This window comes from Biomphalaria glabrata, chromosome 8 (genome assembly GCF_947242115.1).
Source record: "Biomphalaria glabrata chromosome 8, xgBioGlab47.1, whole genome shotgun sequence".
In the NCBI taxonomy this organism is placed as follows: Eukaryota; Metazoa; Mollusca; class Gastropoda; family Planorbidae; genus Biomphalaria; species Biomphalaria glabrata.
Genome location: NC_074718.1, coordinates 24,990,242 through 25,015,011, shown reverse-complemented (window position 1 = coordinate 25,015,011; position 24,770 = coordinate 24,990,242). Strand labels below are relative to the sequence as shown.

At 43.7% G+C, this 24,770-nt stretch overlaps 1 protein-coding gene across 1 annotated transcript in view; it reads left to right on the top strand.

Annotated features, from left to right (window-relative positions):
* The first annotated feature begins 18,982 nt into the window (after positions 1 to 18,982).
* The window catches only part of LOC106061853 (lysosome membrane protein 2-like), a 50,026-nt gene continuing 44,238 nt past the window's right edge, over positions 18,983 to 24,770 (top strand). Inside the window, exon 1 of the mRNA XM_056039703.1 lies at positions 18,983 to 19,017. Within this exon, the coding sequence (XP_055895678.1) occupies positions 18,998 to 19,017 (20 nt within the window). The 5' untranslated portion in view covers positions 18,983 to 18,997. The remainder of the gene's footprint in view (positions 19,018 to 24,770) is intronic.

Genomic DNA, 24,770 nt, shown 5'->3' with positions numbered 1-24,770 from the left:
AACAGGCTTGTAGGCTGAATCAGCGTTCTCTTGATCTGTTTTGCTGTTTGAGGTGCTCATATCAGGTAAAGCTTCAGCACAAGATTCGTTCGAACTATGGGCAGCTTCCATTGTCTCTTCATCTGTCTCTTTCGGCTCCACAGGTCTGTACTCCCTGTTTTCAGATTGACAGGCAGTACCACATTCATCAGCATTGCCGTTGTCACTGCATATTTCTTCAAAGCTTTGTTCATTGTTTAACGATGGCGCAGCTCCTTTATCTTTCATGTCTCCTTGGTCGTACGGGGTTTCTTCCAACACGTCCATCGTCTTCACCATGGGGCTCGTGATTTCCTTCACCGAAATATACATCTTTTCAAGCTTGGTACAGGTCTCTTCGTTGGACTTCTTCCATGTCGTATTCATAGCCCGCAACTCTTCCTTCCATTCATCTAGCTGTTTGTGCAAGAGCTCTCCTAAAGTTGGTTTAATTTCAAACAGATATGTGTCCGGATCTTCCCCTCCTTCCACAATGTCTTCTCGGAGGCGTGCTTGTAAGGTTTCCTTCTTTCCGCCATTCTTCAGCCCTCGTTCACGCAGTTCTCGCCTCAGTTCTATAAATTCAAGTTCGTACAGCAGTTTCAGACGAGCCATAGTAGATCCGATCCAATCCGATTCCGATCCGATCCCACTTCTGACACCAGTTGTTACGAATCTCACTATCCAGGCTCTCTGCAAACTGCACCATACACCACCAACTTAAAGAACTTGACAAGTCAGGGCTCCAAGATAACGTAAAGGTTTAATGTCCATAAATAACAGCCAATACTGTACAATTGGCAGCACGTAGAACAGTACAAATAGCTCTGCGATAACAAATATCTCTCCGCCGTATCAAGTCTTGCACTGGCCTCTCCGTCTCGTTCCGGGCTTGCACTGGGTTCAACAGTTCGGGACTGACTTCACACACTTGGGCTCGTTGTGTCGGACTCGATCACAGACCAAGATCAAGACGCCGTTCGTCTCAACTGTACTTGACAGTACTCCGCACTGAACCGTCGTAATGCTCTGTACAGAACCACACCGTTGAACTGTGCTGTAGTCGACCGTGCTCTGAACTTCTGTCGTGAACCCGCTTTCTGAACCGTCTTGACTGCGTCGCCTCCGCTCTTATATAGGGTCCCTACTGGCCTTCTCGAACCGGACAGAACGCCACTAGACGTTTCTAGGTGGTCAGATGACTACAACTCTCGTGAAGCTCCTGAGCTCTTGTTCACGACGGCGATCTTTCCCGAACTGTCCTGTTGACACTCGACTCGGCTGACCGTCGTAGCTCGTCACGGTTGACCGCTCGTCTAGCGCTGGCCTGGGGCGATTTGCGTCGGCTGACTACACACACACCACTACCCCTCTCTGTGCCACCACCAAGTTTGTAACACTGCCCCCTCCTTAGATCTGTCCGTCCCGGACAGAATCAACATCATGGCATTGACTGTGAGGTTTCATCGCTGTAGGTGGGGGTCGATCGGTGGCAGTTGGCTTGCCCCTTGAGCTTGATGGAGCCATCCATGTTGCAGTCTGCTTCCTTCTTCTTTTCCAGTTGGCCTTCAACTGTTTGCCTCGACGTCGTGCTTTCATCGCCACCCACGTCAAATTTAGTAAACGTTTTCTTCTTTTCCTCCAGTTAGCTTTCATCTGGTTGTATCGACCTCGTGATCGCATGGTAATCCATATTGCACTCAGCAAAAGTCGCCTTCTCCTTCTTCTCCGCCAGTTTGTCTTCGTGTGATTGCAGTGATATCGAGGTTGCATCGTCATCCATCTTGCATTCAACAAAAGTAGTCTTCTTCTTCTCCACCAGTTGGTCTTCATGTGGCTGCAGTGATGTCGTGGTCGCGTCGCTCTCTTGTCGTTCGGTATTGAGTGCAGCCGTTTGGCACATGGAGAGGTATAGGATGTAAGGGATGGGGATACCAAGATTGTTGGCAAAAGAGGTGGCTTCATAGGGCTTTGCGAAGAAGGACTGGGATGGGCTTCAAATCCACAGGACAGGGAATTGTGGAGTAGGTCATCATCTTCAGCCTTGTCTGGAGGGCATGCTCGTGGGGCAGGTTGGCAACACTCCTCGTGCAAAGGTCCCTCGTCTTCGGCTTCAGGCTCCATTCGGCTTTCCTCACCACCATCAGGACCTCTCTCTCTCGTCTCAGTATCGGGCCCATCACTTGTTGGTTTCAGACCTTGTCGATGACTTTCGTCTTTCAAATGTCCATCAATGTCAACGTCAGACTGCCTTGGATTCTCTTTACCACCATCAGGACTTTCCTCTCCAGTCTTGGCAGCTGGACCAACGTCTGTTAGGTTCGGACCTGGCTGGTATCTCTCGACTTGCATATGTCTCTCAACGGCTTCGTCATGTTTCAATGGGTCCTCATTATCACCACCAGGGCTTCTCTCGCTGAGCTTAGCATCTGGACGAACGTCTGTAGGGTCCAAGCCTCGCTGGTAGCTTTCATCATGTAAACGTCCCTCAGCAACAGGCTTGTAGGCTGAATCAGCGTTCTCTTGATCTGTTTTGCTGTTTGAGGTGCTCATATCAGGTAAAGCTTCAGCACAAGATTCGTTCGAACTATGGGCAGCTTCCATTGTCTCTTCATCTGTCTCTTTCGGCTCCACAGGTCTGTACTCCCTGTTTTCAGATTGACAGGCAGCACCACATTCATCAGCATTGCCGTTGTCACTGCATATTTCTTCAAAGCTTTGTTCATTGTTTAACGATGGCGCAGCTCCTTTATCTTTCATGTCTCCTTGGTCGTACGGGGTTTCTTCCAACACGTCCATCGTCTTCACCATGGGGCTCGTGATTTCCTTCACCGAAATATACATCTTTTCAAGCTTGGTACAGGTCTCTTCGTTGGACTTCTTCCATGTCGTATTCATAGCCCGCAACTCTTCCTTCCATTCATCTAGCTGTTTGTGCAAGAGCTCTCCTAAAGTTGGTTTAATTTCAAACAGATATGTGTCTGGATCTTCCCCTCCTTCCACAATGTCTTCTCGGAGGCGTGCTTGTAAGGTTTCCTTCTTTCCGCCATTCTTCAGCCCTCGTTCACGCAGTTCTCGCCTCAGTTCTATAAATTCAAGTTCGTACAGCAGTTTCAGACGAGCCATAGTAGATCCGATCCAATCCGATTCCGATCCGATCCCACTTCTGACACCAGTTGTTACGAATCTCACTATCCAGGCTCTCTGCAAACTGCACCATACACCACCAACTTAAAGAACTTGACAAGTCAGGGCTCCAAGATAACGTAAAGGTTTAATGTCCATAAATAACAGCCAATACTGTACAATTGGCAGCACGTAGAACAGTACAAATAGCTCTGCGATAACAAATATCTCTCCGCCGTATCAAGTCTTGCACTGGCCTCTCCGTCTCGTTCCGGGCTTGCACTGGGTTCAACAGTTCGGGACTGACTTCACACACTTGGGCTCGTTGTGTCGGACTCGATCACAGACCAAGATCAAGACGCCGTTCGTCTCAACTGTACTTGACAGTACTCCGCACTGAACCGTCGTAATGCTCTGTACAGAACCACACCGTTGAACTGTGCTGTAGTCGACCGTGCTCTGAACTTCTGTCGTGAACCCGCTTTCTGAACCGTCTTGACTGCGTCGCCTCCACTCTTATATAGGGTCCCTACTGGCCTTCTCGAACCGGACAGAACGCCACTCGACGTTTCTAGGTGGTCAGATGACTACAACTCTCGTGACGCTCCTGAGCTCTTGTTCACGACGGCGATCTTTCCCGAACTGTCCTGTTGACACTCGACTCGGCTGACCGTCGTAGCTCGTCACGGTTGACCGCTCGTCTAGCGCTGGCCTGGGGCGATTTGCGTCGGCTGACTACACACACACCACTACCCCTCTCTGTGCCACCACCAAGTTTGTAACACTGCCCCCTCCTTAGATCTGTCCGTCCCGGACAGAATCAACATCATGGCATTGACTGTGAGGTTTCATCGCTGTAGGTGGGGGTCGATCGGTGGCAGTTGGCTTGCCCCTTGAGCTTGATGGAGCCATCCATGTTGCAGTCTGCTTCCTTCTTCTTTTCCAGTTGGCCTTCAACTGTTTGCCTCGACGTCGTGCTTTCATCGCCACCCACGTCAAATTTAGTAAACGTTTTCTTCTTTTCCTCCAGTTAGCTTTCATCTGGTTGTATCGACCTCGTGATCGCATGGTAATCCATATTGCACTCAGCAAAAGTCGCCTTCTCCTTCTTCTCCGCCAGTTGGTCTTCGTGTGATTGCAGTGATATCGAGGTTGCATCGTCATCCATCTTGCATTCAACAAAAGTAGTCTTCTTCTTCTCCACCAGTTGGTCTTCATGTGGCTGCAGTGATGTCGTGGTCGCGTCGCTCTCTTGTCGTTCGGTATTGAGTGCAGCCGTTTGGCACATGGAGAGGTATAGGATGTAAGGGATGGGGATACCAAGATTGTTGGCAAAAGAGGTGGCTTCATAGGGCTTTGCGAAGAAGGACTGGGATGGGCTTCAAATCCACAGGACAGGGAATTGTGGAGTAGGTCATCATCTTCAGCCTTGTCTGGAGGGCATGCTCGTGGGGCAGGTTGGCAACACTCCTCGTGCAAAGGTCCCTCGTCTTCGGCTTCAGGCTCCATTCGGCTTTCCTCACCACCATCAGGACCTCTCTCTCTCGTCTCAGTATCGGGCCCATCACTTGTTGGTTTCAGACCTTGTCGATGACTTTCGTCTTTCAAATGTCCATCAATGTCAACGTCAGACTGCCTTGGATTCTCTTTACCACCATCAGGACTTTCCTCTCCAGTCTTGGCAGCTGGACCAACGTCTGTTAGGTTCGGACCTGGCTGGTATCTCTCGACTTGCATATGTCTCTCAACGGCTTCGTCATGTTTCAATGGGTCCTCATTATCACCACCAGGGCTTCTCTCGCTGAGCTTAGCATCTGGACGAACGTCTGTAGGGTCCAAGCCTCGCTGGTAGCTTTCATCATGTAAACGTCCCTCAGCAACAGGCTTGTAGGCTGAATCAGCGTTCTCTTGATCTGTTTTGCTGTTTGAGGTGCTCATATCAGGTAAAGCTTCAGCACAAGATTCGTTCGAACTATGGGTAGCTTCCATTGTCTCTTCATCTGTCTCTTTCGGCTCCATAGGTCTGTACTCCCTGTTTTCAGATTGACAGGCAGCACCACATTCATCAGCATTGCCGTTGTCACTGCATATTTCTTCAAAGCTTTGTTCATTGTTTAACGATGGCGCAGCTCCTTTATCTTTCATGTCTCCTTGGTCGTACGGGGTTTCTTCCAACACGTCCATCGTCTTCACCATGGGGCTCGTGATTTCCTTCACCGAAATATACATCTTTTCAAGCTTGGTACAGGTCTCTTCGTTGGACTTCTTCCATGTCGTATTCATAGCCCGTAACTCTTCCTTCCATTCATCTAGCTGTTTGTGCAAGAGCTCTCCTAAAGTTGGTTTAATTTCAAACAGATATGTGTCCGGATCTTCCCCTCCTTCCACAATGTCTTCTCGGAGGCGTGCTTGTAAGGTTTCCTTCTTTCCGCCATTCTTCAGCCCTCGTTCACGCAGTTCTCGCCTCAGTTCTATAAATTCAAGTTCGTACAGCAGTTTCAGACGAGCCATAGTAGATCCGATCCAATCCGATTCCGATCCGATCCCACTTCTGACACCAGTTGTTACGAATCTCACTATCCAGGCTCTCTGCAAACTGCACCATACACCACCAACTTAAAGAACTTGACAAGTCAGGGCTCCAAGATAACGTAAAGGTTTAATGTCCATAAATAACAGCCAATACTGTACAATTGGCAGCACGTAGAACAGTACAAATAGCTCTGCGATAACAAATATCAACAGGCTTGTAGGCTGAATCAGCGTTCTCTTGATCTGTTTTGCTGTTTGAGGTGCTCATATCAGGTAAAGCTTCAGCACAAGATTCGTTCGAACTATGGGCAGCTTCCATTGTCTCTTCATCTGTCTCTTTCGGCTCCACAGGTCTGTACTCCCTGTTTTCAGATTGACAGGCAGCACCACATTCATCAGCATTGCCGTTGTCACTGCATATTTCTTCAAAGCTTTGTTCATTGTTTAACGATGGCGCAGCTCCTTTATCTTTCATGTCTCCTTGGTCGTACGGGGTTTCTTCCAACACGTCCATCGTCTTCACCATGGGGCTCGTGATTTCCTTCACCGAAATATACATCTTTTCAAGCTTGGTACAGGTCTCTTCGTTGGACTTCTTCCATGTCGTATTCATAGCCCGCAACTCTTCCTTCCATTCATCTAGCTGTTTGTGCAAGAGCTCTCCTAAAGTTGGTTTAATTTCAAACAGATATGTGTCCGGATCTTCCCCTCCTTCCACAATGTCTTCTCGGAGGCGTGCTTGTAAGGTTTCCTTCTTTCCGCCATTCTTCAGCCCTCGTTCACGCAGTTCTCGCCTCAGTTCTATAAATTCAAGTTCGTACAGCAGTTTCAGACGAGCCATAGTAGATCCGATCCAATCCGATTCCGATCCGATCCCACTTCTGACACCAGTTGTTACGAATCTCACTATCCAGGCTCTCTGCAAACTGCACCATACACCACCAACTTAAAGAACTTGACAAGTCAGGGCTCCAAGATAACGTAAAGGTTTAATGTCCATAAATAACAGCCAATACTGTACAATTGGCAGCACGTAGAACAGTACAAATAGCTCTGCGATAACAAATATCTCTCCGCCGTATCAAGTCTTGCACTGGCCTCTCCGTCTCGTTCCGGGCTTGCACTGGGTTCAACAGTTCGGGACTGACTTCACACACTTGGGCTCGTTGTGTCGGACTCGATCACAGACCAAGATCAAGACGCCGTTCGTCTCAACTGTACTTGACAGTACTCCGCACTGAACCGTCGTAATGCTCTGTACAGAACCACACCGTTGAACTGTGCTGTAGTCGACCGTGCTCTGAACTTCTGTCGTGAACCCGCTTTCTGAACCGTCTTGACTGCGTCGCCTCCGCTCTTATATAGGGTCCCTACTGGCCTTCTCGAACCGGACAGAACGCCACTAGACGTTTCTAGGTGGTCAGATGACTACAACTCTCGTGACGCTCCTGAGCTCTTGTTCACGACGGCGATCTTTCCCGAACTGTCCTGTTGACACTCGACTCGGCTGACCGTCGTAGCTCGTCACGGTTGACCGCTCGTCTAGCGCTGGCCTGGGGCGATTTGCGTCGGCTGACTACACACACACCACTACCCCTCTCTGTGCCACCACCAAGTTTGTAACACTGCCCCCTCCTTAGATCTGTCCGTCCCGGACAGAATCAACATCATGGCATTGACTGTGAGGTTTCATCGCTGTAGGTGGGGGTCGATCGGTGGCAGTTGGCTTGCCCCTTGAGCTTGATGGAGCCATCCATGTTGCAGTCTGCTTCCTTCTTCTTTTCCAGTTGGCCTTCAACTGTTTGCCTCGACGTCGTGCTTTCATCGCCACCCACGTCAAATTTAGTAAACGTTTTCTTCTTTTCCTCCAGTTAGCTTTCATCTGGTTGTATCGACCTCGTGATCGCATGGTAATCCATATTGCACTCAGCAAAAGTCGCCTTCTCCTTCTTCTCCGCCAGTTGGTCTTCGTGTGATTGCAGTGATATCGAGGTTGCATCGTCATCCATCTTGCATTCAACAAAAGTAGTCTTCTTCTTCTCCACCAGTTGGTCTTCATGTGGCTGCAGTGATGTCGTGGTCGCGTCGCTCTCTTGTCGTTCGGTATTGAGTGCAGCCGTTTGGCACATGGAGAGGTATAGGATGTAAGGGATGGGGATACCAAGATTGTTGGCAAAAGAGGTGGCTTCATAGGGCTTTGCGAAGAAGGACTGGGATGGGCTTCAAATCCACAGGACAGGGAATTGTGGAGTAGGTCATCATCTTCAGCCTTGTCTGGAGGGCATGCTCGTGGGGCAGGTTGGCAACACTCCTCGTGCAAAGGTCCCTCGTCTTCGGCTTCAGGCTCCATTCGGCTTTCCTCACCACCATCAGGACCTCTCTCTCTCGTCTCAGTATCGGGCCCATCACTTGTTGGTTTCAGACCTTGTCGATGACTTTCGTCTTTCAAATGTCCATCAATGTCAACGTCAGACTGCCTTGGATTCTCTTTACCACCATCAGGACTTTCCTCTCCAGTCTTGGCAGCTGGACCAACGTCTGTTAGGTTCGGACCTGGCTGGTATCTCTCGACTTGCATATGTCTCTCAACGGCTTCGTCATGTTTCAATGGGTCCTCATTATCACCACCAGGGCTTCTCTCGCTGAGCTTAGCATCTGGACGAACGTCTGTAGGGTCCAAGCCTCGCTGGTAGCTTTCATCATGTAAACGTCCCTCAGCAACAGGCTTGTAGGCTGAATCAGCGTTCTCTTGATCTGTTTTGCTGTTTGAGGTGCTCATATCAGGTAAAGCTTCAGCACAAGATTCGTTCGAACTATGGGCAGCTTCCATTGTCTCTTCATCTGTCTCTTTCGGCTCCACAGGTCTGTACTCCCTGTTTTCAGATTGACAGGCAGCACCACATTCATCAGCATTGCCGTTGTCACTGCATATTTCTTCAAAGCTTTGTTCATTGTTTAACGATGGCGCAGCTCCTTTATCTTTCATGTCTCCTTGGTCGTACGGGGTTTCTTCCAACACGTCCATCGTCTTCACCATGGGGCTCGTGATTTCCTTCACCGAAATATACATCTTTTCAAGCTTGGTACAGGTCTCTTCGTTGGACTTCTTCCATGTCGTATTCATAGCCCGCAACTCTTCCTTCCATTCATCTAGCTGTTTGTGCAAGAGCTCTCCTAAAGTTGGTTTAATTTCAAACAGATATGTGTCTGGATCTTCCCCTCCTTCCACAATGTCTTCTCGGAGGCGTGCTTGTAAGGTTTCCTTCTTTCCGCCATTCTTCAGCCCTCGTTCACGCAGTTCTCGCCTCAGTTCTATAAATTCAAGTTCGTACAGCAGTTTCAGACGAGCCATAGTAGATCCGATCCAATCCGATTCCGATCCGATCCCACTTCTGACACCAGTTGTTACGAATCTCACTATCCAGGCTCTCTGCAAACTGCACCATACACCACCAACTTAAAGAACTTGACAAGTCAGGGCTCCAAGATAACGTAAAGGTTTAATGTCCATAAATAACAGCCAATACTGTACAATTGGCAGCACGTAGAACAGTACAAATAGCTCTGCGATAACAAATATCTCTCCGCCGTATCAAGTCTTGCACTGGCCTCTCCGTCTCGTTCCGGGCTTGCACTGGGTTCAACAGTTCGGGACTGACTTCACACACTTGGGCTCGTTGTGTCGGACTCGATCACAGACCAAGATCAAGACGCCGTTCGTCTCAACTGTACTTGACAGTACTCCGCACTGAACCGTCGTAATGCTCTGTACAGAACCACACCGTTGAACTGTGCTGTAGTCGACCGTGCTCTGAACTTCTGTCGTGAACCCGCTTTCTGAACCGTCTTGACTGCGTCGCCTCCACTCTTATATAGGGTCCCTACTGGCCTTCTCGAACCGGACAGAACGCCACTCGACGTTTCTAGGTGGTCAGATGACTACAACTCTCGTGACGCTCCTGAGCTCTTGTTCACGACGGCGATCTTTCTCGAACTGTCGTGTTGACACTCGACTCGGCTGACCGTCGTAGCTCGTCACGATTGACCGCTCGTCTAGCGCTGGCCTGGGGCGATTTGCGTCGGCTGACTACACACACACCACTACCCCTCTCTGTGCCACCACCAAGTTTGTAACACTGCCCCCTCCTTAGATCTGTCCGTCCCGGACAGAATCAACATCATGGCATTGACTGTGAGGTTTCATCGCTGTAGGTGGGGGTCGATCGGTGGCAGTTGGCTTGCCCCTTGAGCTTGATGGAGCCATCCATGTTGCAGTCTGCTTCCTTCTTCTTTTCCAGTTGGCCTTCAACTGTTTGCCTCGACGTCGTGCTTTCATCGCCACCCACGTCAAATTTAGTAAACGTTTTCTTCTTTTCCTCCAGTTAGCTTTCATCTGGTTGTATCGACCTCGTGATCGCATGGTAATCCATATTGCACTCAGCAAAAGTCGCCTTCTCCTTCTTCTCCGCCAGTTTGTCTTCGTGTGATTGCAGTGATATCGAGGTTGCATCGTCATCCATCTTGCATTCAACAAAAGTAGTCTTCTTCTTCTCCACCAGTTGGTCTTCATGTGGCTGCAGTGATGTCGTGGTCGCGTCGCTCTCTTGTCGTTCGGTATTGAGTGCAGCCGTTTGGCACATGGAGAGGTATAGGATGTAAGGGATGGGGATACCAAGATTGTTGGCAAAAGAGGTGGCTTCATAGGGCTTTGCGAAGAAGGACTGGGATGGGCTTCAAATCCACAGGACAGGGAATTGTGGAGTAGGTCATCATCTTCAGCCTTGTCTGGAGGGCATGCTCGTGGGGCAGGTTGGCAACACTCCTCGTGCAAAGGTCCCTCGTCTTCGGCTTCAGGCTCCATTCGGCTTTCCTCACCACCATCAGGACCTCTCTCTCTCGTCTCAGTATCGGGCCCATCACTTGTTGGTTTCAGACCTTGTCGATGACTTTCGTCTTTCAAATGTCCATCAATGTCAACGTCAGACTGCCTTGGATTCTCTTTACCACCATCAGGACTTTCCTCTCCAGTCTTGGCAGCTGGACCAACGTCTGTTAGGTTCGGACCTGGCTGGTATCTCTCGACTTGCATATGTCTCTCAACGGCTTCGTCATGTTTCAATGGGTCCTCATTATCACCACCAGGGCTTCTCTCGCTGAGCTTAGCATCTGGACGAACGTCTGTAGGGTCCAAGCCTCGCTGGTAGCTTTCATCATGTAAACGTCCCTCAGCAACAGGCTTGTAGGCTGAATCAGCGTTCTCTTGATCTGTTTTGCTGTTTGAGGTGCTCATATCAGGTAAAGCTTCAGCACAAGATTCGTTCGAACTATGGGCAGCTTCCATTGTCTCTTCATCTGTCTCTTTCGGCTCCACAGGTCTGTACTCCCTGTTTTCAGATTGACAGGCAGCACCACATTCATCAGCATTGCCGTTGTCACTGCATATTTCTTCAAAGCTTTGTTTATTGTTTAACGATGGCGCAGCTCCTTTATCTTTCATGTCTCCTTGGTCGTACGGGGTTTCTTCCAACACGTCCATCGTCTTCACCATGGGGCTCGTGATTTCCTTCACCGAAATATACATCTTTTCAAGCTTGGTACAGGTCTCTTCGTTGGACTTCTTCCATGTCGTATTCATAGCCCGCAACTCTTCCTTCCATTCATCTAGCTGTTTGTGCAAGAGCTCTCCTAAAGTTGGTTTAATTTCAAACAGATATGTGTCTGGATCTTCCCCTCCTTCCACAATGTCTTCTCGGAGGCGTGCTTGTAAGGTTTCCTTCTTTCCGCCATTCTTCAGCCCTCGTTCACGCAGTTCTCGCCTCAGTTCTATAAATTCAAGTTCGTACAGCAGTTTCAGACGAGCCATAGTAGATCCGATCCAATCCGATTCCGATCCGATCCCACTTCTGACACCAGTTGTTACGAATCTCACTATCCAGGCTCTCTGCAAACTGCACCATACACCACCAACTTAAAGAACTTGACAAGTCAGGGCTCCAAGATAACGTAAAGGTTTAATGTCCATAAATAACAGCCAATACTGTACAATTGGCAGCACGTAGAACAGTACAAATAGCTCTGCGATAACAAATATCTCTCCGCCGTATCAAGTCTTGCACTGGCCTCTCCGTCTCGTTCCGGGCTTGCACTGGGTTCAACAGTTCGGGACTGACTTCACACACTTGGGCTCGTTGTGTCGGACTCGATCACAGACCAAGATCAAGACGCCGTTCGTCTCAACTGTACTTGACAGTACTCCGCACTGAACCGTCGTAATGCTCTGTACAGAACCACACCGTTGAACTGTGCTGTAGTCGACCGTGCTCTGAACTTCTGTCGTGAACCCGCTTTCTGAACCGTCTTGACTGCGTCGCCTCCGCTCTTATATAGGGTCCCTACTGGCCTTCTCGAACCGGACAGAACGCCACTAGACGTTTCTAGGTGGTCAGATGACTACAACTCTCGTGACGCTCCTGAGCTCTTGTTCACGACGGCGATCTTTCCCGAACTGTCCTGTTGACACTCGACTCGGCTGACCGTCGTAGCTCGTCACGGTTGACCGCTCGTCTAGCGCTGGCCTGGGGCGATTTGCGTCGGCTGACTACACACACACCACTACCCCTCTCTGTGCCACCACCAAGTTTGTAACACTGCCCCCTCCTTAGATCTGTCCGTCCCGGACAGAATCAACATCATGGCATTGACTGTGAGGTTTCATCGCTGTAGGTGGGGGTCGATCGGTGGCAGTTGGCTTGCCCCTTGAGCTTGATGGAGCCATCCATGTTGCAGTCTGCTTCCTTCTTCTTTTCCAGTTGGCCTTCAACTGTTTGCCTCGACGTCGTGCTTTCATCGCCACCCACGTCAAATTTAGTAAACGTTTTCTTCTTTTCCTCCAGTTAGCTTTCATCTGGTTGTATCGACCTCGTGATCGCATGGTAATCCATATTGCACTCAGCAAAAGTCGCCTTCTCCTTCTTCTCCGCCAGTTGGTCTTCGTGTGATTGCAGTGATATCGAGGTTGCATCGTCATCCATCTTGCATTCAACAAAAGTAGTCTTCTTCTTCTCCACCAGTTGGTCTTCATGTGGCTGCAGTGATGTCGTGGTCGCGTCGCTCTCTTGTCGTTCGGTATTGAGTGCAGCCGTTTGGCACATGGAGAGGTATAGGATGTAAGGGATGGGGATACCAAGATTGTTGGCAAAAGAGGTGGCTTCATAGGGCTTTGCGAAGAAGGACTGGGATGGGCTTCAAATCCACAGGACAGGGAATTGTGGAGTAGGTCATCATCTTCAGCCTTGTCTGGAGGGCATGCTCGTGGGGCAGGTTGGCAACACTCCTCGTGCAAAGGTCCCTCGTCTTCGGCTTCAGGCTCCATTCGGCTTTCCTCACCACCATCAGGACCTCTCTCTCTCGTCTCAGTATCGGGCCCATCACTTGTTGGTTTCAGACCTTGTCGATGACTTTCGTCTTTCAAATGTCCATCAATGTCAACGTCAGACTGCCTTGGATTCTCTTTACCACCATCAGGACTTTCCTCTCCAGTCTTGGCAGCTGGACCAACGTCTGTTAGGTTCGGACCTGGCTGGTATCTCTCGACTTGCATATGTCTCTCAACGGCTTCGTCATGTTTCAATGGGTCCTCATTATCACCACCAGGGCTTCTCTCGCTGAGCTTAGCATCTGGACGAACGTCTGTAGGGTCCAAGCCTCGCTGGTAGCTTTCATCATGTAAACGTCCCTCAGCAACAGGCTTGTAGGCTGAATCAGCGTTCTCTTGATCTGTTTTGCTGTTTGAGGTGCTCATATCAGGTAAAGCTTCAGCACAAGATTCGTTCGAACTATGGGCAGCTTCCATTGTCTCTTCATCTGTCTCTTTCGGCTCCACAGGTCTGTACTCCCTGTTTTCAGATTGACAGGCAGCACCACATTCATCAGCACTGCCGTTGTCACTGCATATTTCTTCAAAGCTTTGTTCATTGTTTAACGATGGCGCAGCTCCTTTATCTTTCATGTCTCCTTGGTCGTACGGGGTTTCTTCCAACACGTCCATCGTCTTCACCATGGGGCTCGTGATTTCCTTCACCGAAATATACATCTTTTCAAGCTTGGTACAGGTCTCTTCGTTGGACTTCTTCCATGTCGTATTCATAGCCCGCAACTCTTCCTTCCATTCATCTAGCTGTTTGTGCAAGAGCTCTCCTAAAGTTGGTTTAATTTCAAACAGATATGTGTCCGGATCTTCCCCTCCTTCCACAATGTCTTCTCGGAGGCGTGCTTGTAAGGTTTCCTTCTTTCCGCCATTCTTCAGCCCTCGTTCACGCAGTTCTCGCCTCAGTTCTATAAATTCAAGTTCGTACAGCAGTTTCAGACGAGCCATAGTAGATCCGATCCAATCCGATTCCGATCCGATCCCACTTCTGACACCAGTTGTTACGAATCTCACTATCCAGGCTCTCTGCAAACTGCACCATACACCACCAACTTAAAGAACTTGACAAGTCAGGGCTCCAAGATAACGTAAAGGTTTAATGTCCATAAATAACAGCCAATACTGTACAATTGGCAGCACGTAGAACAGTACAAATAGCTCTGCGATAACAAATATCTCTCCGCCGTATCAAGTCTTGCACTGGCCTCTCCGTCTCGTTCCGGGCTTGCACTGGGTTCAACAGTTCGGGACTGACTTCACACACTTGGGCTCGTTGTGTCGGACTCGATCACAGACCAAGATCAAGACGCCGTTCGTCTCAACTGTACTTGACAGTACTCCGCACTGAACCGTCGTAATGCTCTGTACAGAACCACACCGTTGAACTGTGCTGTAGTCGACCGTGCTCTGAACTTCTGTCGTGAACCCGCTTTCTGAACCGTCTTGACTGCGTCGCCTCCGCTCTTATATAGGGTCCCTACTGGCCTTCTCGAACTGGACAGAACGCCACTAGACGTTTCTAGGTGGTCAGATGACTACAACTCTCGTGACGCTCCTGAGCTCTTGTTCACGACGGCGATCTTTCCCGAACTGTCCTGTTGACACTCGACTCGGCTGACCGTCGTAGCTCGTCACGGTTGACCGCTCGTCTAGCGCTGGCCTGGGGCGATTTGCGTCGGCTGACTACACACACACCACTACCCCTCTCTGTGCCACCACCAATTTTATAACAATATGTAGGGTTTAGCCCTGTTATATAATTGTTCACATTATTTCCCCTACACCCACTTTCTGATCAAGTTTGAATTTTAAACAATTATTTATTATAACAAGCAAAATCAATTTAAAAAATCTGTTAATTAGTTATTGCTAATAATTACTTTGTTTGATATCGAATAAGGGAAATAACTTGTACATTATTGAGAGTTATTCCCTCTCAGATAAGCTTTTTTTTTTTTTTAAAGATTTAAAAAAATAATTGGGTTCTTTTTTAATGGGCTTGTCTTAAAAAACAAAAAAAATTATTAAGTTCAATATTTTATATATTATAATGTCGTTTAGTGTTTAATCATACAGAAAAAGTAGGCCTATAGTTTCTCGTTAACTAAAATTTATCTAAATAAACAAAACTTCTTTCTGTCTGTCTGTCTGTCTGTCTCTCTCTTTCTCTCCATCCTGTCGTTATGAGGTTATATTCTGAATAACTCTTAATACTACAATATGTAAATTTCTTAATTAATGAACCATATCTTATTAGACCAAATTGTATGTTCATTTTTTTTTCATGTTTATGTATTTTCAGTACATGGAGAACAACTGAAGCCACAACAAAAAAAAAATACAGACCTTCATCAACAGATGCCTGAGAAATATCCTAAAAATACACTGGTATGACAAAGTAGAAAACACCAAACTGTGGAAGATGAGTCGACTGAAAAATATAAAAGTGCAGATCTTAGAGAGGACGTGGAAATGGATTGGTCACACCATTAGAAAAGATATCAGCAACAGAGCTAGGCAGGCCTTAGAGTGGAACCCCCAGGGAACAAGACGCAGAGGAAGACCAAAAAGAACATGGCGACGCAGTATACTTGAAGAAGCAGAGCAGACCTGGAAGAGCTGGGAAACCATCAAAAAACTAGCAAGAGACCGTGGAGAGTGGCGTGTTTTTGTCGAGGCCCTATGTTCCATGAGGAACTCAAAGGAGTGATGATGATGATGTATTTTCAGTGGTGTAGGAATTATCATGCTATAGTAAAGATGAAAACGGTAAAAATGGAAAAGGATTTGAGTGCTGGAACAAATAACCTCTCAAGCCCTCACCCATTTGGAGTTCAATGAATATGATGTGTACGAATAATAATGAATTTTAACAAAATTTTAGGCTAAATCCTACGAATTCTTATAATTATGGCTAGAATCTATAATGAAGTAGAATTTGAAAATTAAAAAGAAATGAATTTGTTAAAACTGGTTCACATTGAATTTTTCTTTCTCAGCACAAGCTTTTCAAAGTCCTTATAGTGTTATTCTCATATACTATAGGCCTACTATACGCATCTTACACACTCATATACTATAGGCCTACTATGAGCATCTTACACACTCATATACTAAAGACCTACTATATGCATTTTACACGCTCATATTACATTCTTACACTTTATATTAATACAGGAGACGTTTGTCTTAGAGCAGCATAAAGGTTTACCGATTGATACACCAGGTTAATATTGTTATAACACAGCCCCTACACCGGCGTTTATGATACGGACTTGCACACCTTCGTGTTTTCAACACTATACATGCACACTTGTTTAGAGAGAAAGGTGCCTTCTTCCATTCCAAAGCAACAAAAAAGAAATTACTGTCTGGCCTTCGCCATGCCTGGTAACCTGGGAGGCTTTCGCACATGGGCCTGGAACAACACTCAGAAGTATGTTGTTGGTGCAGTGCGGCGAAGTTGCCAGAAAAGTCGACAAGTAGAAAGAACAGGTGATGATAAGAACTAAACCTTGTGCACCAAGTAGAGGTAGAACTAGTCTCTGTGTGGGGGAATAAAAGCCAAGGCTGGCAGTCGCTGTGTTTGTTGTGATCACCCACACATCATTCTTCAATCTTAATTAGCATAGAAATAAAACGATCATCATCTCATCCTGCTCCTTCGTTGAAGTTTCCTCCCTTAGATGACAACAGTTTATTGGGAGGTGGGGGCGGATCAAGTGTTTAATTATGCTGAACCTAAATTCAAACGTTTGAAATGGTTGTTATATCTATAGGCAGCAGATTCAAATAAAATGTTTGTATAATGAGTTAAATGTTTGGACAAATGCAGTTGAATTTTAAGAATCCATTTAGTGCTCTATTGATCTATAGCTTCATTTTGGTTGGATTTGGAAAACAAATTAAGAAACAAACAAATAGACAAGATTAAAAAGATAGTGAAATGAGATAACATATTATTATTAATATTGACTTTAAAAAAGGTCATCAATGTAGAAAATATGGGCAATTAGTGGCGTAGCTGGGATTTGCCATCATTTGGGGCCCGGGAGGCTTGACCTCTTTGAGGGCCCCTGCATTTTGCGTAATATTTAATGTAAAAAACACTCATTTGGGCCCCCCCTCAAGTGGGCCCCGGGGGGATTTTCAAATTCTCCCCCTCCCTTCCCCCACTCTAGCTACGCCTCTCTGAGCAATGTCCCATGTTTTCAATGAAAGCTATTTTACTTGATCAAAGACCATAACTTGATCGAGTTAAAAGCAAAATAGATCAGAAAAAAATCTCTTACTGTAATCTCTGTTCGATTACTCGGCTGAACTAAAATGCATATAAATTGCACAAGGAACCAGAAAATGCGGCACTATCGGGATGTCAGCGCGCAGGACAGGGTTACAATAATGTAGCCTGCTGGAGATGTTCGTCTGTGGCTGATAACTATAATGGCAATGTCTTCGCTTCCTAAGAACAAGGATGAGTGCAGTGCTTCACATGACTACGCAAACCCAGTTGTGACATGTATATTTTGTTACAATGATGTAGACAAAGCCTACATGCTATAAATTACTAGATTTTTTTTTTTAGCGTATCCGATTTACTGAATAAAGGGAGTGTTGATCATGTATGTTTTTTTAAAAGGTTTACGATAGTTTTTTTGCTAAATTTTTAGCATTCTAAAGTCAAATTTATAATCTTAATTAAGTGATTGAAGCACAAAGTAAAGTTTATTCTTTAGTTATCAACATTGGTCTTTCAAGATGGCGTTCTTGACATTGTTTCTATTTTTTTCTAAATCTCTCCCAAACTTCCTCTTTCTTTTTATCTTCTTACTTTTTGTTTCTTTAGGCTTCCTTATGTCCACCACATTTCTTAATATCGCTTTCTCTTCTCTTTCTACGCCATTCTTTGTCTTATAAAACTTCAAGTTCACATACAGATATCTGAGTGTCACTGTAGAAAACAGGCTTGAAAACCTGGCCAAGAAAGTCGCATAGCGGCTATGTTTCTTTCACAATCTGAATAGGTTTAAATTACTGAGAAAACTTGACTAATTTTTACTGTGGGACGATACACAATCTGCTAACATATGGAATGACTTGTTGGCAAGGCAACGTATCCCTTAAACTGTTGTGCATCTTGGACAGTCTTATAAAAAGAGCTTTAAAAGCCAAACTCACAAAATTAACTTTCTCAACGAAGACTTCTAAGCAAGATCGGACAAATTTTAGAAGACTACTGCCACCCGCTCCCTCATGATTTCGTGAAGTCATCGCAAAGTGGTTGGGTTTTCTCCAGACTCTATAAACGCTACTCGTTGATTAAAGAATGTGAATAAGATCTTCTCTGTGTGTTGTGTGTCTGTTCTTTTTTTGTGGAATGTTGTGGTTGATTTTAATTCAGAAAAAAAAAAAAGAGTCATTGTAATCACAACAAATTTCCAGCGAAGATCAAGAACGTGAAGTCTTAGTGAGTTTAAATGTTAAAAGTGTAATCTTTTGTAATGTTATTTTGTGAATACGAACTTTAACTTATAGGCCTACATAACAATAGTTTACTAAAGAGCTAGCTAGATGAGTAGCCCTATAGACTATATATTCCAATATTATTCAAGATTTTATCGATTTATTTATGCTAAATTAATCGCCAATTCTGAATACAAAATAGGGGGGCGTGTTTCATTACTGAGGATTCTTGTCACGTGAAACATCCAGCTAAAAACATACAGTCGACATTTTCGTTTGCTGCTAAGATTCAACGGATTTTTCGTACTCCATTGTTAGACTTAGATCTAGATCTTTAGCTTGTTGTTTCAATTCTTTCATTCATTCATTTAGTTCATATTGGGTTTTTGTGTTCTTGCAAACTTGATCTAGATGTCGGGAGAAGACATCGAAATGGAGAGTGAATTTGTAAGGTAATGCTTCGTGTGTTTTTTTTTTTATTATTATTCTTACAAAGCTTCTATCAACTCACTCTGTCTCTCTGGTAATAAGTTTGTACACGTTATTTCTCCTACACCCGATCTCGGACCAAGCTGAAATTGTGCATAATTATTATTTTTTTACCTGACAACACAAGAATCAATTAAAAAAATAAACAATTAGTTAATTAACTATTGATAATTAATTATTTTGTTTGGTATTTCAAACAAGGGAAATAAATTGTATTTGAAGTGGTGGCATAAACTGAATTAGTGACTCGGACCAAGCTGAAATTGTGCATAATTATTATTTTTTACCTGACAACACAAGAATCAATTTAAAAAAATAACCAATTAGTTAATTAACTATTGGTAATTAATTATTTTGTTTGGTATTTCAAACAAGGGAAATAAATTGTATTTGAAGTGGTGGCATAAACTGAATTAGTCCCCTTTAAAGATCGCCGCTTTACATTACGTTTGAAGCAAATAATAGATACAATCTTCTATTTTCATGAGCCCCTCACTAGCAGAGTGCTTATTATATCGGTTTGAGGAGGCTTGAGCCATGAAATTGAAAATAAAAGCGTTCCTCCGCCCCTTTTTTTGTATAAATGCTTTTAAAAAGCGATTACGACAAAAATTCACACATATATACCTTTCTTTCTCCCCCCCCCCCCCCATTTTCCCAACTGCTTCAGATAAGTGATAGGATCATAGCGTAGTGAGAAAGCTAAAAGCATGAAATAGCGCTAAACAAAACCAATTGGTAAAGATATTTCTAATCGCACAGATTTATTGCTGGTCTAGATCTATTACAAATTTAATTACTTGATTGATCCAAACTATTGATACAATTACACTTCGTATAAGCTTTTTTTTTTTTTTTTTTTTTTTTTTTTTTTTTTTTAAGTTTCGGACTTTCTTTTAGAAATGAGTCATGGTACAAACATCCTGCAAGAAAGGGAATAGAAGCGACGACAGTCTGAAGCGCACCCGAGAATCATCAGATTGTAGGCCTAGTTGTTTAAACTTTTTACTATATTCAGATTTTAGGTTTTGCTTCTTAAACGAAAAGAATACAATGAAAAGAAATACAATGAAGTGAAAAAAAATTAAACTAGTCAACCCGCGGCGTAGCATACGCCACTTTTTGCCTGAAGTATTCATGTAGGCAGCGCATGGTCAAGCAGAGTGTATGACTGTGCTTCCGTGAGTAAGAACAACGGACAGGGCGTCGCATAGTTATCCCAATGTTCGCAAACAAAGCTTACAGCCATTTTGCGAAGTTTGAGAGCAATAGTTTCGTCGATGACATTTTCCAGAAATTTGCGACTGATAGAAATAAACAATTGCCGATGCAGGAATTTTATCTTATCTTCTTATCTTATATAATACAGACGTTACTTCAAAAAAGAAGATGATTACGTCCTACGCGTCTTGAATTTAGTCATGCATATTAACCAATGACTTAAATTCTGCCAAGTCACTGGTTTTCCTGGCTAGCTCAGGCAACCCATTCCATGCTCTAATAGCACTAGGGAAGAAGGAGTATTTGTACAAATTTGTCCTAGCATATGGGATGAGGAATGTGCCTTTATCTTTGTGTCTTTCAGAGTATTTTATTATTACATTGAAAGACCTGTTGACTCCACGAAATATATGTGAAGCCTTGGCCATGGTTAGGAAACGAGGGAAATACAAAGGGACAAAATCAAAACAAAACTACAGAAAAAACAAAGAACTATTTTATTGACATCAGTAATTGACGTGAGTAAAAAATACACACATAAATGTAGTCAAATATAGAATTATAAAGAGAAAGATGACTTGTTCTCTCCCCCCACCCATTCTTTTTTTTTCTGAGCCGTGCACTCTGTCGCCGCGAAAGTTACGTGGGGTTAGCTCTAGTCCGACTTTTGCAGAAATAAAAGAGTTATCTTTCCATGACTTTTTCGTGGTGTCCAGCATGGTTGGGCCACGAAGAGAATTATATATATAGATGAAATAAAATACAATGAAATAAAATGAAATGAAATACAATGAAATGAAATATAAAAAAATATTAAATAAATGAAATGAATACATTAATGAAAAAATACAATGAAATGAAATAAAATGAAATGAAATACAATGAAATGAAATACAATGAAATGAAATATAAAAAAATATTAAATAAATGAAATGAATAAAATTAATGTAAAATACAATGAAATGAAATAAAATGAAATACAATACAATACAAATGAAATACAATGAAATGAAATGGATTACAATAAAAATGAAATGAAACACAGGATTTTGAGACCACGAATTTGCAAGCTGAATAGAGGAATTGTAAAAATTGTTTAGTAATTGGGCTTATAAAGCTAATGAATTGCTTTTGGATACTGTAATAACTTAGGTGAGGCAACTCAACGAGGCACATATATATTTATTTACATGACATCACAGGTACACAAACAACTACTATCTTAGGCACAGTCTTTTCACCTCGGCTCTCAAATTGGGCGGAAATCGTTCTCCTCTCTTCCTAATGTTGACATCCTTTTTAGTCTAGTTTATCACAGTGCGCACCTTCTAGCTTAGAGGCGGTGCGCATGGCAGAGTTATAACTATACTTTTATTTTGAAACGAGTTTTCTTACAGAAGTAAACACATATACTGAATGTTTTCCATGATATAATACTGTCGTTGGAATGAATCTGCACTTAGCATTTAATTTTAAATATAATAAACTCAACACATGAGACATTCCAGGTATTCCGTTGTCGCCCAAACAGCAGTTCCCCCCTCTCCGCGCAGATGATGTGACCAAAGGAACGGAATATCCGATACACTTTGGGATCAGTGAGCGCCGCAGGCTCTGCCAGACAGTAGCGCGGTGTGCCACAATCTGCCTAAGGGTCACCAGCTCCTGATTTTTCCTCAGGAGACAACCCTGGTCCATAACAAATAATCAGCAACTGTATAGCAGCCAAACGTCATGTATTGTATGTGCTAGTAATACAAATGACGAATCTGTACCCCGTTTAGTGGCATTTTGCCCCGTATTGATCATATCTGTAATGTCGGGTTGAGTAGCTTTTTATTTTCTAAATCGCAGATACTGAATACTGAACACTTTCTTCCCCCTTCCCCCCCCCCTTTTTTTTTTTCCGCTGTACTGTGCTTTGCCTGCAGAAATGTTTAAATTTATGAGCGCAAGTAAAGGGAGGTTATCATTACAAAGATGAAATATTACACAAAATACAGTTAGTTTCCTTGATACTTAAATTAGATATTAACGTTTTTTTTTTTACCAAACTAAATTTTAAGTATGAAGATGTATTAAGTATTAAGACAGACTCTGTCTCTGGGGGTAATCGCCCCCCCCCCCCCTACGACACACTCGGTCGCCGGGGGGCGACGAATTTTTGCACAGAAATTCCCTCAATTTGTATACGAATTTATTACTTATGTTAATAGTGTATAATAATTATTTCTATTTCAAACTATTTTTAGATTATTTCGCCCCCCCCCCCCTTTCTAGAATGTTGGCCGATTTGGTGGGGTCGGGTAGAAATCCCAGCTTGCTAAAAGAATCATTTAAATATCTACATCATTACAACTTGTTATTGATGTTTTAACCGATCTTTATATTATGACGTTCCCTGTTGGACGATTGGGTGAAAGGGGGGAGGGCGAATACCTCTACTGCCCTTCCCACCTAAACCCTTTGAATGTTGGGGGGGGGGGGCTGTCCTACTTTTATGGGGAGATCATAGTTTGTGAACAAAATTAGATGAATTAAAATATAATTTTTATATTATGTCGCTTCCCTTCTGGTATCTTGGCCGATTCGGTGGGGTAAGGTGGGCGATTGCATCTACTGCCCTCCCCACTCTAGCCATTTGAGTGGGGGGGGCGGTCCTATTTGTATAGAGAAATCATAGTTTGTGAACAAAATTAGTTGAATATCTATATAAAATAAGCTACGTATTGATATGTGAATCTATTTATATATTATTTCGCACCACACTCTAATCTCAAATTTTATCATCAGTAAATAAAAATGAAAAAGGGTTGTACCAGGTGGGAGGGGTGATACATGCAATCGCCTTCCACCCATCGGACAAACCAATACTTTTTCTTTTTGTATTATAGTTAAGAAATTACAAAATTTAAAAAAAAATCTGTCACTAATATAATTTATGTATGCTATAAATTAAATTCTTATATCGAGTCGCCCCACCCCTATTCTTTAATGCCAAATGCAATCATTAGCAGAAATTATAAAAAGGAGCGAGGATTAATTATCTTCACTCTACCACCCCTCCCCTTTCTAGACGGAAACATGATGTTTTAAAACAGAATGGTCAAATATGGTGAGAGAGTTGATGTCATTTCACATGAATTTATCATAATATTTTTAAGAAAGACTTTGCTTTGGAAAATTTAGAATTCATACGAAATTTTTCAATAGGCTATAAGAGTAACGATTGAGATGAATTCTGAACCCAAATATTCTTTTCCTAATCGCCTTTTCCAACCTTTACCCCCTATTCAATCTGATATTTTCTAGTTAAATAAATTTAGGACTATAGCTCACAATTTATGCTTGAATCCTAAAAAATGCAAAAAAAAACAAAAACAAAAAAACAAACTTAGAGAACAATCTAATTGGTATGCCTACACTTAATTTCTCCTCCCACTTCCGAAATTTTTTGTTTAGAACTTTGAATTTTAGTCCTGTAACAAAACAAAGTTACAAACATGCCTATCCAACAAAATATGTCACTTACAAATGAGCTTTTTTAATTTAAATATTATTTTTCAAATATTTTTTTTTCTTCGGCGATCCTCAAGGCCTTAATTTAAATATGTGGGGTATCTTCAAATTGTTTTATTTGCAATGTAATAAGGGCCCATAAATTCATATTAAAATATTTTTCATGAGCTGTATCTGTCAGGAGAATTCGTTTCTGCAGTGAAGAATACAAGAAAACGCCCCAAATCCTACTGATGAATAATTAGCTGTAGATGTCAGGAGAATGCGTTTCTGCAGTAAAAATTGAAAGGAAACACCTTTAGCTTCGGCCGGACCCCACTGGGAAGGATAAAAGCGCTCAACCAGATCCCAAAGCTATCAAGAGAAAGGCCTCAGCATGACTTTTTTTTCCTCCGAAGGTTGAGAAACACTGCTTTTTTTAAATTCTCTCTCTCTCTCTCTCTCACACACACACACACACACAATTACATACACACACACATACATACATATATATATATATATATATATATATATATATATAGCCTTTATATATATATATATATAGGCCCTATATATATATATATATATATATATATGTATATGTATGCTGTATGCACATTTATGCATAGCGTTAGGTTTACTGGGCGTTAGGGTAAGGGTTTAGAAAAAAATCGCCCTCCCCACTCCAAAATTCTGGATCCGCTAGTGTCTGTTAGTCTGGTCATTTTGTACTCTGATAAGACACATTCTATTTAGAACTCCGAGTGAGGCTCTCTTTTGTCGAACATTTGGGAAAAAGGGGTTCTTTTGAATGATTTAGTGTTTATATTGTCACTTTAAACCTATATTAAACTACCTCTAGATCTGCTATTTTTAGCCCCCCCCCCCAACCCCCACACCCGAAAGGGAAATAGCCGCGATTATTTTTCTGTGGTTTTGTCTGTCCGTCCATTCAATATTTATGCAAACGTTTTTGTCATTTGCAATAAATAAA